The sequence below is a fragment of the Pongo pygmaeus genome, chromosome 12, assembly GCF_028885625.2.
Source record: "Pongo pygmaeus isolate AG05252 chromosome 12, NHGRI_mPonPyg2-v2.0_pri, whole genome shotgun sequence".
Classification (NCBI taxonomy): domain Eukaryota; kingdom Metazoa; phylum Chordata; class Mammalia; order Primates; family Hominidae; genus Pongo; species Pongo pygmaeus.
Genome location: NC_072385.2, coordinates 40528501 through 40542058, shown reverse-complemented (window position 1 = coordinate 40542058; position 13558 = coordinate 40528501). Strand labels below are relative to the sequence as shown.

At 52.0% G+C, this 13558-nt stretch overlaps 1 protein-coding gene across 1 annotated transcript in view; it reads left to right on the top strand.

The window, feature by feature from the left end:
• The window catches only part of EDAR (ectodysplasin A receptor), a 93156-nt gene that overhangs the window by 68490 nt on the left and 11108 nt on the right, over window positions 1–13558 (top strand). Inside the window, exons 6-10 of the mRNA XM_054475332.2 lie at window positions 8123–8209; window positions 9819–9944; window positions 10041–10115; window positions 10359–10431; window positions 12887–13046. Coding sequence (XP_054331307.1) covers window positions 8123–8209; window positions 9819–9944; window positions 10041–10115; window positions 10359–10431; window positions 12887–13046 — 521 coding nt within the window. The remainder of the gene's footprint in view (window positions 1–8122; window positions 8210–9818; window positions 9945–10040; window positions 10116–10358; window positions 10432–12886; window positions 13047–13558) is intronic.

Genomic DNA, 13558 nt, shown 5'->3' with positions numbered 1-13558 from the left:
TCCTATGTGGCTCAGGCACAATTTTGCCCACCGAATCCTCCCAGAAGCACATCGTGAGTGCCCCAGGGTGTTAATTAATGTGATGCAGCCCCGCAAATAACCCTGAGGAGAAATGAAAAAGCAACATATATTTTCCTTTAAAATGGAATAAACTCATTCCAGTTTTCTGGGGTTGCCAAGTAATGAGAGGGAAACCAAAGAGGACAGGCGTCAGATTGCAGATCAGTCCTGGCTGTGGATTGGTTGTCACCTTGGATTAGAACATACTCACCCCCAGCTCTGAGCCTGTACTCAGTGACTGCAATACTGTGGAGCCCTGTAGCCTGGTGAAAAGAGATGTAAAGGCCTTCGGTTATTTTTCAGTTAAATTAAAGAGCAAGAGGTACTTGGGGTGACCAGAGCTTTCTGGTTTTCTTTTTTCCCTGCACCATCCTGCATAAAGGGATCTGGGATTTAATGACAGTGGTAGCAGGGAGGTCAGCGTTGCCCTGGTGTAATAGAGAGGAAGATAGGGTCCAGCCTTAGGCTTGGCTTTCATTACAAGTTATCACCCCTGGGAAAGTTTCCTCATCTGCAAAATGGGGACATGATTGTTGGGAGGAAGGATGTGATGACGTGCGCGATGCATGTGGAGTGCTCCCTCCAGTGCCAGGCACCAGGCACTGACCAGAGATGAAGCATCCCAGCCCAGCAGGCGGCATGGCTCCACGCCACGTGAGCTGGCCTGCGCTTCCCTCACTGACCGGGGGTGCGGACGGCACACAGAAGGGGAAAGAGATTCAGAAGAGGACACTCAGGTGTCTCTGTGACTGGCCATGTGGACATGGTGCCACTTGCTCAGTTGCAGAAGGCAGAGGCAAGAGGGTGCTTGGCGGGGAGGTAGACGGAGGATAGAGGCTGTGTGTGTGGAATTTGAGGGGACTGTGGGACATCCAGACCAAGATAGCTAACCCAGAGATGGCCTGAAGCTCCAGGCAGAGATTCAGGGCTGGGAAGTCAGCTACGCACTCAGGGTGCCGGGAACCGCTGGGCAGAAGGGCTCCCCATGAGGCAGCTTCGTAGTTCAGGGAGAGGGCGGGTGCACCACGGAGCCTCGCTGACCTACACTGCCGGCTCTGGTCCGGCTACGGTTCAGACCCGAGAAGGCACCCCAGGGCCTGGGACACTGGGCAGCAGAAATCCCTCCCTAGAAAGAGCGGTCAGGGCCGGGTGCAGTAGCTCACACCTGAAATCTCAGCACTTTGGGAGGCCTAAGTGGGCGGATCACGTAAGGTTGGAAGTTCAAGATCAGCCCGGCCAACATGGAGAAAACCCGTCTCTACTAAAAATACAAAATTAGCTGGGCGTGGTGGCGCATGCCTGTAATCCCAGCTACTCGGGAGGCTGAGGCAGGAGAATCGCTTGAACCTGGGAGGTGGAGGTTGCGGTGAACTGAGATTGCGCCATTGCACTCCAGCCTGGGCAACAAGAGCAAAACTCCATTTCTAAATAAATAAATAAAAAGCGATCAGAGGGTTAATGAAAGAATGCAATAGCCTGGCAGCTGTTTTCTTATCATCAGTGATGAAGTCCCCTCAGGCAAATCCAGAGCAGGCTGGCCTTTTGGAGAAATCTCTGCTACTCTGCGTACTCCCGTGGTTTCCGTCTCTTGTGCCTGGATGCTCTTCTGTGATGCTAAACAGCAAGCACTGCCCCTCAGGTGTGAAGCGGGCCTCCCAGCCTCCCAGACACCGGCATTCAGCTGCTCCTGGCTCAGAGCCTCTCAGACCTGACTGCACACACATCTCCAGGGACCCGCTGAGCAATGGATTCTGACACAGCAGGTCCCAGCGGGCCCAAGACTCAGCATTTCTAGCAGGTTCCCGGGGACCCCACTTTGAGCAGCTAGGGAGTCTCTTCTGAGTCTGCCCACAGTTCAGAATCTGCCACTAGGGGGTACACAGCCAGTGCCACAGTCTGGGATCCCTTGTTGACAGCTCTAAGAATCAATAAACAGATCATTCCTAAAAATCCAATCTTTTACCCTCTGCAGAGAATCCCAGCCAGCCTCTAATGCATACTGGTGAGATTCTAAATTGTGTGGATTAACAGACCTCAAAGACTCCCATATGAGCTATTGTGGCTGTGAATGGAGGCGTAGCTCCCTCCAGCTGTGTGCTTCTGTCTCACTGAGCATTCCTGGGGAAGGGGAACACAGTGCCCGGCAGGACCCTCCCTGGAGTCACCGCTGCCTCGAACTCCACGCGAGCTAGGCAGAACAAGTCCCCACTCATTTTCACTTTAATATAGGCCTTGTGAGGACATTTTTGCCTGTTTTCTGGGACTGCAGTTCATACCAGCTTTTATCAAACACCCCAGCCTTGCTTATTTGAAACTCGGGTGCACACGGAAGTGTACAAGGGGAGATGGACCCGCAGCTGGCCACCCAACAGAAACCCACCTGGAGCACCTTGCACTTAACAAGCATCCCAAGAGGCAGATGAACCGAAACACACAGCACACAGTGGACCGGGGGGAAACCTCCAGACACTGTATATTTGGTTAGTGCGGAGTTAATCCTCAGTAGACAGGCATAGACCCTGGCCCAGGAGAACTTGGGTGCAGGTACAGGGGGTGCCGGTGCCTGTCCTGGGGGCTGCACCAGGGCTGCATCTCCACCAGGGCTCACGCCCCACCCTGGTTTGTCTGTGGACCCCCAGCTGGTGACAGTGGAAGGAGTGGACATGGTGGGACGAGGATCAGCCCAGACCGCTCTCTTTTCCTTTTAATATGCTGGGTTTTGCCCAAACCTCTTTTAGACATCACGTGCATTCAACATGATGCTGGTGCGCTAATAATATAAAAATGCATACTTGTATGATTCTGGGATGGATTTTTTCAAGCATTTAGGGGTAATGCAGAGTAGGTGCTTGTTTCCCATGGCGATTTTTCTGACTCACCTGAAAAACAGCAGAACCACCCAGGGTTGATTATCCAACCCCTGCTTCAGGCTCTGCAGTTGCCTTCATTAGCAGCCCTCAAACCACACCCATTGCTGCCCAAGGTTGGCACTTTGGGACCAGATCTGCCCACCTGTTCTTGTGGGTTATATGTGTAGTGACAGTGGCAGCAAGCAGAGGTGAGAGACTTGTGCTGCGGGGGGCTGACCTCACCCTCATGAGGTCAGCCCTGCAGCCAGGGATGGCAAGGCCCACCACCTCCCGTTTGATCCCCCCTCTAGTCTTAGCACACCTTCTGTCTTGCCCGGGGGCAGAGGCACTGAATTGTGGACAAAACAGACGAAGTAAGCTAGATGTTGGTTCTTCTTTCAATTGGCACATAATAATTGTGCATGTTTATGGGGTACAGAGTGAGATTTCCATACACGTATACGGTGTCATGATCTGATCAGGGTAATTATGATATCCATGACCTCAAACATTTATCACTTCTTTGTGTTGGGAACATTCCAAATCTTCTCTTGTAGCTGTGAGAAATATACAATGCATTATTGTCTGCTGTAGTCACCCTGCAGTGTGCCAGAGCTCAGAACAACTCCTCCTGCCCAGCTGGACTTTTGTATTTGTTAACCAGCCTCTCCTTCCCCACTTCTGTTCTGCTCCACTTCTATGAGATCCACTTGGCTTCCACACAATCCACGCATTGCGTTTATGAAACAGCTGTGCTTGGGGCAGATCCATTTCCTTTTTTGCCACAAGCACACTCCCTCGCCTGTCGGCCACGGAGCTGTGACTGGAAATTCTGGCGCACCCTTGCCTTTATTTGTGGTTTGAGGGTCTTTGCTCCTCTCCCTTCTGCTGAAAGGGCAGCTCCATTCCTTGTTGCCGAGCTCCGAGCGCAGGGAAGAGGCCCATTCAGGAAGTGAGCTGCTGCCCTTTGGTGGCCTGGGTGGCCTGTGGGCAAGTCTGAATCCCCATGTCCTCCTGCTCCTTGGGCAATGATCTAGTGACTGTGATTCTCCTGACCAGTCTTGTGAGAAGTGTCTCCCTGCAGATGCTCTAGTGGCCCTGGGAACTTTGGAACGTGAGGAGGCTTGTGGGGTCTGGCTGATTGGGTGCTGGCTTTCAGCTCCAGTCCTCACATGAGAGGCTGAGCTCTAGAGAAATGTCAGGGTCCACCATCCCATCCACCTTGCCCCCACCTCCTCAGCTGCGCACACGTGCTCAGAGCAAGCATTTCTCTCACCAACTCAGGGATCCCTGCACACCAGGGAGCACCCAGCCTACACCTGCAGCCTGGCACAGTCAGGGACTGTTTAGTTGGTGCCAGCTGGAGGTGTTTGGAGGGAACCATCCGGTGATCAGGATAGAGGCACAGCTGGCCGAGGGCAGGTGGGCGCCTGTGGGTGCAGGAAGATGTCACATCTGCAGGCATTGTTTGGGGACGTCATTGTGTAACCAGCGCTGCAGGGCTGCAGAGGCATCCCACAAGTCTGTGTGCTCGCTAGGCTGCATTTATTGCCCCACTCTAGACCACAGGCCTGGGCATATTTGTGTCCCCATCCCCAACCCTGTCACCTGAAGCAGCCTGCGAGCCCCGACAGGAAGGGACAAGAAGAGACGAAGATGACAAACATTCACAGACAGCCCACGGCTGTTCTTTTGCTCTGACAGTGTATCTTAAGCTCCCTTGAGCGCCTTACTGAACAGATAGATCAGCTTCTTTTCAATGTCTTGTTTGCTCTTATAAAGGAAATTAGGTCATGCTGGAAACTATGCCATGATGCCCCTATGCTCACTCACCTGATGAAGTGTGGGAGGCTACCCCCCAGCAAACAGAAATGGGCACACAATCTGAAGCCTCCTTATCACGCTGGAGACTTCCAGAGCAACTTCAGTAAGGTCTGTGAGGGGGAACACTCTGTTGTTTGACATGGGTTTGTGGCTTTCAGCCAAGGGCACGCAACTCTCCACCAGCTCTTTTTTTATTTTTATTTATTTTTTATTTTTTTGAGATGGAATTTCACTCTTGTTGCTCAGCCTGGAGTGCAATGGTGTGGTCTCGACTCACTGCAACCTCCGCCTCCCGGGTTCCAGCGATTCTCTTGCCTCAGCCTCCCCAGTAGCTGGGATTACAGGCACCTGCCACCAGGCCCAGCTAATTTTTGTACTTTTAGTAGAGATGGGGTTTCACCATGTTGGCCAGGGTGGTCTCAAACTCCTCTTAGGTGATCCTCCCGCCTCGGCCTCCCAAAGTGCTGGGATTATAGGCATGAGCCACCGTGCCTGGCCAGCTCTTTCCCTAATAAGAACACTGGTTCTGAGGCCAAGTAAGAGGCTAAATTAAGAAAGCAAAGATTTATTGTAAGTTTGAGGCCCAGGAGGAAAAAAGCCTCCATTCATCATCAAGAAACACAAGGAAACATCATTTGCCCCTCAGTGGGCAGGTGATGTTTCTTACATACCCTATGACAGTCCCAGGCACTCTTAGCTGCCCTGGGCCCTCCCAAGCCCAATGTTTCATGGGCCAAGCTGCCAATTTGCTTTACAAGGTGTGAGGACAGAGAAGCATCCAGCCCGTTCTCCTGTGGCCCCGCTCCATTTAGGGCAGACACGAGTGGATAGCTCAGCTGGTCACTAAGCTCCTGGGCTGCCCCCACTCACAGAACAAGAGTGTGCATTTCTCCTGAGAACTTCCTACTAAAGAAAACAGCCAGCCCAGGTATGGATTACTGGCTCACACCTGTAATCCCAGCACTTTGGGAGGCCAAGGCAGGTGGATCACTTGAGGTCAGGAGTTCAAGACCAGCCTGGCCAACGTGTATTTTTCTCTATTAAAAATACAAAAATTAGGTGTGGTGGCACACACCTGTACTCCCAGCATCTCAGGAGGCTGAGGTGGGAGGATCACTTGAGCCCAGGAGGCAGAGGTTGCAGTGAGCCAAGATCATGCCACCGTACTCCAGCCTGGGTGACAGAGTGAGACCTTGTCTCAAACAAAACAGAAAAACAGTCCAACTAGGAAGCTTGCTTCTCCCGGAAGCCTTGCTGCATGGGCTGACCAGGCACAGTGCTGGGCCATTCCTCTGGGCTGGGCCAGGCTGGGGAGGTACCTTGATTTGGGGATGGCAGCTGGCCTTGTCCTTGACCCAGGGGCTGCTTTTCTGTAGACCAAGTGCACTTCACGGATTTCTTCAGAACTGGTAGAGACAAAAGCGAGAGAGTGGGAGATGCATTTGAAGCATGTTGGCTTTATTATTTGCAAAACTGAAGTCTGGCCTAAAAGAAGGTTGATCTTCTTTTAGGAGGTCTGGAACAGGACGTGGTCTCTTCTGTGGTGGAATGTTTCTGTTTTGGCTGAATGGTTGTTTCTTAGTGACTTGACTGAGAGCAAAATCAGCTTACATTTTATCCCCGCTAAGTGACACTTTTTCCATAGAAGGGGAGTTTTAGGAAGCATAGCTTTAAGGGAAGGCAAAGCACAACTTGCTTTGAAACTCTTTGGTCACAACTATGTAAAAACATGTCTGAGGAAAAATCCTAGGGAGAAATACAGCAAAAGTCCACTTAGCCAAGGAGGCCATGGGTAGTTCTTTTCCTCCTTTTTTGTGTTCTTATTTTTCCAGATTTTTATTTTTATTTTATTTTATTTTATTTTTATTTTTATTTTTTTGAGATGGAGTTTCACGCTTGTTGCCCAGGCTAGAGTGCAGTGGTGTGATCTCGGCTCACTGCAACCTCCACCTCCTGGGTTCAAGCGATTCACCTACCTCAGCCTCCTAAGTAGCTGGGATTACAGGCATGCACCACCATGCCCGGCTAATTTTTTGTATTTAGTAGAGACGCGGTTTCACCATGTTGGCCAGGCTAGTCTCGAACTCCTGACCTCAAGTGATCCACCCACCTTGGCCTCCCAAAGTGCTGGGATTACAGGCGTGAGCTACCGCACCGGCCCCTTTTCTAGATTTTTTTTCTTTTTTCTTTTTTTTGAGACAGAGTCACTGTGTCGCCCAGGCTGGAGTGCAATGGCGCAATCTCGGCTCACTGCAAGCTCCGTCTCCCGGATTCACGCCATTCTCCTGCCTCAGCCTCCTGAGTAGCTGGGACTACAGGCACCCGACACCATGCCCGGCTAATTTTTTGTATTTTTGGTGGAGACGGGGTTTCACTATGTTAGCCAGGATGATCTTGATCTCCTGACCTCGTGATCCGCCACCTCTTGTTCTTCTAACAAGAAGAACTCATACCCATACTACGTAAAGATAGCTATCGCATACACTTTTTCACCAGCCTCCTTCCCACAACAATATTTATATATATAAATCAAGAAGCTGTTATTTCAAACTGATGCTGAACAACAGTCCAAACCCAAAGTGCTGGGATTACAGGCGTGAGCCACCATGCCCGGCCCCCTTTTCTAGATTTTTAATAGTAAGCATGTATTACTTTTATGACTGGAGAAAGTATTAACACATTCCTACTCTATGTAATTGAAGGAATTAGTCAAGTATTATATCACCCTAATAGTACTTCCATATACGTGCTCTATGTTGCTTATTTGACGGATTTCATATACTTTGTCTCCATGCATAGGAAAATTGAGTTGGTGAGGCTTGCAAAACTCCCCAACCCATACTGTTTAGTTTTAGCAGACTTATCACATGAGTATTTTTATTTAAAGAACAATAACCGGCCAGGCGTGGTGGCTGACGCCTGTAATCCCAGCACTTTGGGAAGCCAAGGTGGGCAGATCACAAGGTCAGGAGATCGAGACCATCCTGGCTAACGTGGTGAAACCCCGTCTCTACTAAAAATACAAAAAAATTAGCTGGGCGTGGTGGCGGGCGCCTGTAGTCCCAGTTACTTGGGAGGCTGAGACAGGAGAATGGCGTCAACCCGGGAGGCGGAGCTTGCAGTGAGCAGAGATCTCGGCACTGCACTCCAGCCTGGGCAACAGAGCAAGACTCCGTCTCACCAAAAAAAAAAAAAAAAAAAAAAAGAACAATAACGATGACTCTTTAGGGTTCATTAAACACTCTAAGAAATACAAATATTTAGCTCCCCTCGGCCATCACTGCCTCAAGCCCATTCATGATCGTGAATCCAGATCCATGAGCTCTGTGGCAGTGTCTTTGAAGGTGGAGCTTCTCTGGATCATCTGAGGGACTCTATTTTCCTTGCAGGTGTGGGAGCCACTTCAGGAGCTTCTGCCAACTTCCCTGGCACCTCGGGCAGCAGCACCCTGTCTCCCTTCCAGCACGCCCACAAAGGTGAGGAGGGTGCTCAGGTATCGATCACCTGGATTTAGGTGGTGCTCGGATGAAAGCTCAGAAGAAGAGAGGAAATGATTATGAGTAATGATTATGGTGCGCTTCCCCACCTGTCCTCACCTCCTTAATGTAATTGAATGACATGTTGCCCCCCGTGCAGGAAGTCATTATCTCTGCAATGAGCGGAGCTGATCCCTCCGTGGGTGCCCTGGGCCTGCTGGGAGGTGCTGGTGATGAAGGCGGGGGCAGAGCGGCAGGTGGGCAGCACAGGCAGCTGCAAGCCTGGCCAGGAGGAGAGACCAGGCGTCCCGGGCTTTGGTTTGGCCGGGAGTCAACAGCAATTCTATCACTGGTTTTCATATAAACCTGCTGACCATAGCACTTTAATATTAACTTGCAGAATGTACATTTCATTCTCCCTAACCAGGGAAGAAGGGATTGAGGAAGACCCCAAAGTTTAACATGTCTCTCAAGAGTCAGCCCTCCAGCTGGCTTGGCCTTTCTCTCTCACTGGTTTAGTGCCAGCCCGTTATTGAAGCACGTTTCGGGCCCAGGTCTCAGTGAGCCATGAGGTACCTTCCAGAGCCCTCAGAGCGCCCAGCTTGTCAGCCTCATCACTGGGCCTCCCACGCGCTAATGCAGAGCAAAAGGCAGGACTGCTGGGCGAGGATATATGAATCTCATTTGCACAGGCGCCGGGGGGAGTAGCCCAAAACACGGAGAATATTAAAACACTTATGTCATCCAGACCTGGCATGCTAACGCTATTACAGGTATTCCCCAGATGATGCTGGGAGGCTGGTTTTCCTGCAGATGCACCCACAGGGGAGGCTCAGCGCCCACATGCGGGGTTCTCAGCTCTGGCACTACCTCTCCCGAGATGATTTGGGAGCTTCAGATGCTTGTCTCCTGTCTATTTGGGTGGTGGCAAATCTGGATCTTAGTTCAAGAGAATCAGAGTCCTGTTTGGTTATTTTAGAGAATGAGAATGAGCTTCAGGGCATTTTATGCATCCAGGGTCGACATTAACCTGGGAACTGAGCAAAATCCCCCGGGGTGACTGAGGGACTGCCTGGTGGAGGCGGCAGAGCAGTTGGAATAGGTGGCCCAGCCCAGGCACCCCCTGTGCCCTGGAGCTCTTACAATGACACTTAGGTTGAAATTGCATGAGGTGCAAGATGGAGCCAAACCCGGAATCCAGAGCTGACTTTTGCATCCTGACTTTTGTTTGGAAATGCCCAAACTTGAATTGTGCTGCCTTCCAGACACTCTTGTTCACTGGCCTTTCTTCCTCTCCACACCAAACCCTGCCCTCAGGTTGCCAAAGTAGTAGAAGCAAGAGCAAACTCCCTAGGAACAATCAGGTGACCCCAGAGAAGTCTGGAGAGGCCAGTCTGAGGGCAGCAAGCAGGGCTGTGGGCAGTCCTGGTCTGGCAGCCAAAACCAACGCGGAGGACTTGGTTCTCAGTCTAAGTAAGCACCTCAGATTTCAGGGTTCCCTGAAAGCATCCCAGGGGCAGGGCCATTGCTTCCAAGGGCCGTAGTCCTGGAGGGAAGACCAGCAGGGATCCTGAGCTCTGGGTCACTCATGCCTTCTCTCCACCCACAGAACTCTCAGGCCAAGGACACCTGGCCACTGCCCTGATCATTGCAATGTCCACTATCTTCATCATGGCCATCGCCATCGTCCTCATCATCATGTTCTACATCCTGAAGACAAAGCCCTCTGCCCCAGGTGACGGCCCCCATGCGCCGGTGCCCTGCCTCCTGGACTCTCCGTCAACTCCCCCTGTCGGAGAGCCTGGCTGCTCACTCCCTCCTCTCTCCCCAGCCTGTTGCACCAGCCACCCGGGGAAGAGCGTGGAGGCCCAAGTGAGCAAGGACGAGGAGAAGAAAGAGGCCCCAGGTCTGTGAACTAGGGCTTCCACACCCCATGTGCATGGTGCCCATCTCTGGGTGGAGGGCGTTCCTGGAAGCAGCCTACTCGCTGCTTCTGCTCTCGCATGCTGAACCATACTGTGCTTACCGTGGGGTGGTGCCACACAGACACAGGGCAGCTCTGCCCAACAGGAAGAGCAGGGTTAGGCTGAGCGCAGAGCCATGAGCCAATTCTAACTCCTGTCTCCCCAACCTCCCCATTTCCCTGCAGACAACGTGGTGATGTTCTCTGAGAAGGATGAATTTGAGAAGCTGACAGCAACTCCAGCAAAGCCCACCAAGAGGTATGTGGAAGCCCCCAGCGCCAAACTGAAGCTGGGGTCCTGTGGATCCTGAGCAGGGAGGGGAACCAGGGTGCAGCTGAGTGAACTGACAAGCTAGCCTGGGACACCATGGGGACGTTTGGCGACAGACAGTCCCCACCACCTCTTTGCTGACTGGCAGGGGTCAGGTGGTGTGAGGAGCCTGTGGGAATAGCTGCCTGCTGCTCTCGGGTCAGGCCCCTGTCCCTGCATCCTGCCAAATTCCCTGGGCCTTCCCCCTTAACATCCAACTTCCTCATGCCCCTTCTCCAGACTGGGAGGGCAGAACATAAAGCCAAGGATGCATGCAGCAGCCCCTATGACTGCTGCTGCGGCCAACACACCAGTACCACTCATGCTGGTGCCAGTACTGCTGCCACCGTAATGCTAGTAACAACCGTGGTGACGATGGCTAACAGCATTTGGTGCCTACTGCCCACCAGGTGCTGAGCTAGGGCTGTGAACACATCCTTCCTCCACAGCCCAGGAGCAAAGTGCTTGTATCATCCCAGTTTATAGGATACCACACTGAGGTGTGGAAGTTGTCACTCGCCCAAGGTCACACACTAGTGAACAGCAGGGCTGGGGTCCGAGTCCAGGCTCTCAAGGAGCTACGTGGTGTAAAGAGGCCTCTGGAGGAGGAGATTTGGCAGGTGAAGACCTTCCCGTGTTTACCACACATGAAGGTGCGGAACCAGCCCCTGCTCCAAAATCGAGGGTAGAGGGAAGTCAATATTTTATTCATCCAATGGGATGGTCATTTGGACTTGGTCCTGCGTAGCTTCCAAAAATCAACCCCACAGCATCAGCTCCCCGCCAGGCAATGTGCTTGGACCCCCCTGCCAGGCTTCTGCCCGACAGCCATTGCAGGCTGTGCCTAGAAGGACACCCCCGCAACAGTGCCTCCCTTGGTAGACGGGGCACAGAGGTCACCAGAAGGTCACCAAACTGGCTACAGGAAGAGCAGAGGTTAAGCCCTCCTCTCCTGCCCCCACCCCATGATCTTCCTATGATTCACCTTGCAAAGCTATTCCAATCGATCCAGCATCTGTGTGGAGATCCTGTGTGCCAGATCCAAGCTGCTGCTCCCAGGACCAAGGGCAGGACCTGGTCACCCTGCATGGAACTCTTAAATAGGGCCTCCCTAGAGACTGAATTTGCTCCTCAGCCTCCAGCCCAGCCTTAGCTCATTCTGTCTCAGCCTCTCCCTTCTGATATTCAGGCTTTTCTTAGTCCCAGAAATCAAAAGGGCAGAGACATGCCCCATGACTTGAGTTGCAGTTGAAGACAGGGAAAATTTGGAGGCCCTATTAGGAAAAAATATATACTTCTTTCATACACGAGTATTAAATACAAATTGAACCCTGACACTTGCATGTTAAAAGACAGCAAGGCACTGAGCTTTTGTCCCTGCTGTTTGTCCTTGGGTCTCAGAGACAGGACCTGGGGTGCCACCTCACCTGCTCCACCTCACCTTCTCTCAAGTGGGGACAGGGATGGGTCCTACCACCTCCTTGTGAGGCCCTGAAGCCTGATGAGGAAGTGGGTCCCACTTGGGCTTCATGATGGTTCTCATTGTCTTTGTATTACCCCGTCTCTAGGGTTGTGTTTGCATATGGGCTTCACTGCTGTAGCCTAGTTACTAACAAATATAATCCTTTTTTTAAGAAAAAAAGGTCTTCAGCCAAACCACAGGAAGCAAGCAGGATGCCTCTAAAAAAGAATATTGTTTTTCATATACTTGGAATGGTTTTAAGAGAGTTTAAGCTCCAACCCACATGTGCCTAGGGCAGACCCTGGGTTCTTTGTGGGCTGTGAGCCACAGGGCGGCATGAACCTGGGCTTGGTGCGTCCGACCGCCCACCCAGCTCACCCGCTGGGGCTTGCTGTGCCACCCGCTGCAATGCACACAGGTCAGCCAGGTCACCCCCCTAGTCAAGAGGGGGCTTTCCAGGCACAAGGCTCCATTCAGCTCCCTTTTCAATGACTCCAGAGAGCCAGCATGGATTCAGTGCCAGCCACATCAATCTATTTGCTTAACATGAAGATACCAGTTGAACTTGGGGCTTACTGGGATTAAATACAGAGATCTAGGACATGTTGAATGAACCTTCATGGAGCATCCACTGTGTGTCAGATAGCAGGGAAGGAGAGGCCCGTGGATGCCTCCCACCCGCAGTGGCGGCCCCAGCCCCTTAGACGCCTGCAGGTCACCCACCACGGACTTGTTTGTTTGGAAAGAAGCAGGAAGCCAGCGGTGTATCTGTCTCATCTCATGTCCCCTGGTCCCGTGCCCACAAGGTGCCCAGTAAACACTTGAAAAACAAGTCATTGCCCCCCACTGTGCACAGCTGGGCAATGGACAAGTTCACTACAGAACTTGTCAGGGCTGCAGCCCCCCAGGCACTGCTAATGACCATCGCTCTTGTTTTTGCAGTGAGAACGATGCCTCGTCCGAGAATGAGCAGCTGCTGAGCCGGAGCGTGGACAGTGACGAGGAGCCCGCCCCTGACAAGCAGGGCTCCCCGGAGCTGTGCCTGCTGTCACTGGTTCACCTGGCCAGGGAGAAGTCTGCCACCAGCAACAAGTCAGCCGGGGTGAGGCTCCTGCAGATGCCATGATGAGCTGAGAGATGTGGCTCCCTCACAGTCGGAAGACTAAAACTTTCTTATTGAATCAGCTCTCCTGATTCAAGACGGGGTGTTTCTCCCAAAAGTCCAAGATAGGAGACCTGGACAGTGACAGGTTCACAGCAAGATAGTCAAAAGGGAAAAAAAAAACCTTTCTTTTTTGGGTTTCTTTTTTTTTTTTGGAGATGGGAGTCTCGCTCTGTCACCCAGCCTGGAGTGCAGTGGTGCAATCTCGGCTCACTGCAGCCTCCGCCTCCTGGGTTCAAGCAATTCTCCTGTCTCAGCCTCCCAATTAGCTAGGACTACAGGCGCACGCTGCCACACCCAGCTGATTTTTTTTGTATTTTAGTAGAAACAAGTTTTCACTGTGTTGCCCAGGCTGGTCTCAAACTCCTGAGTTCAGGCAATCCACCCGCCTCGGCCTCCCAAAGCACTAGGATTACAGGTGTGAGCTACCACACGCAGCCACTTTGTTTTTA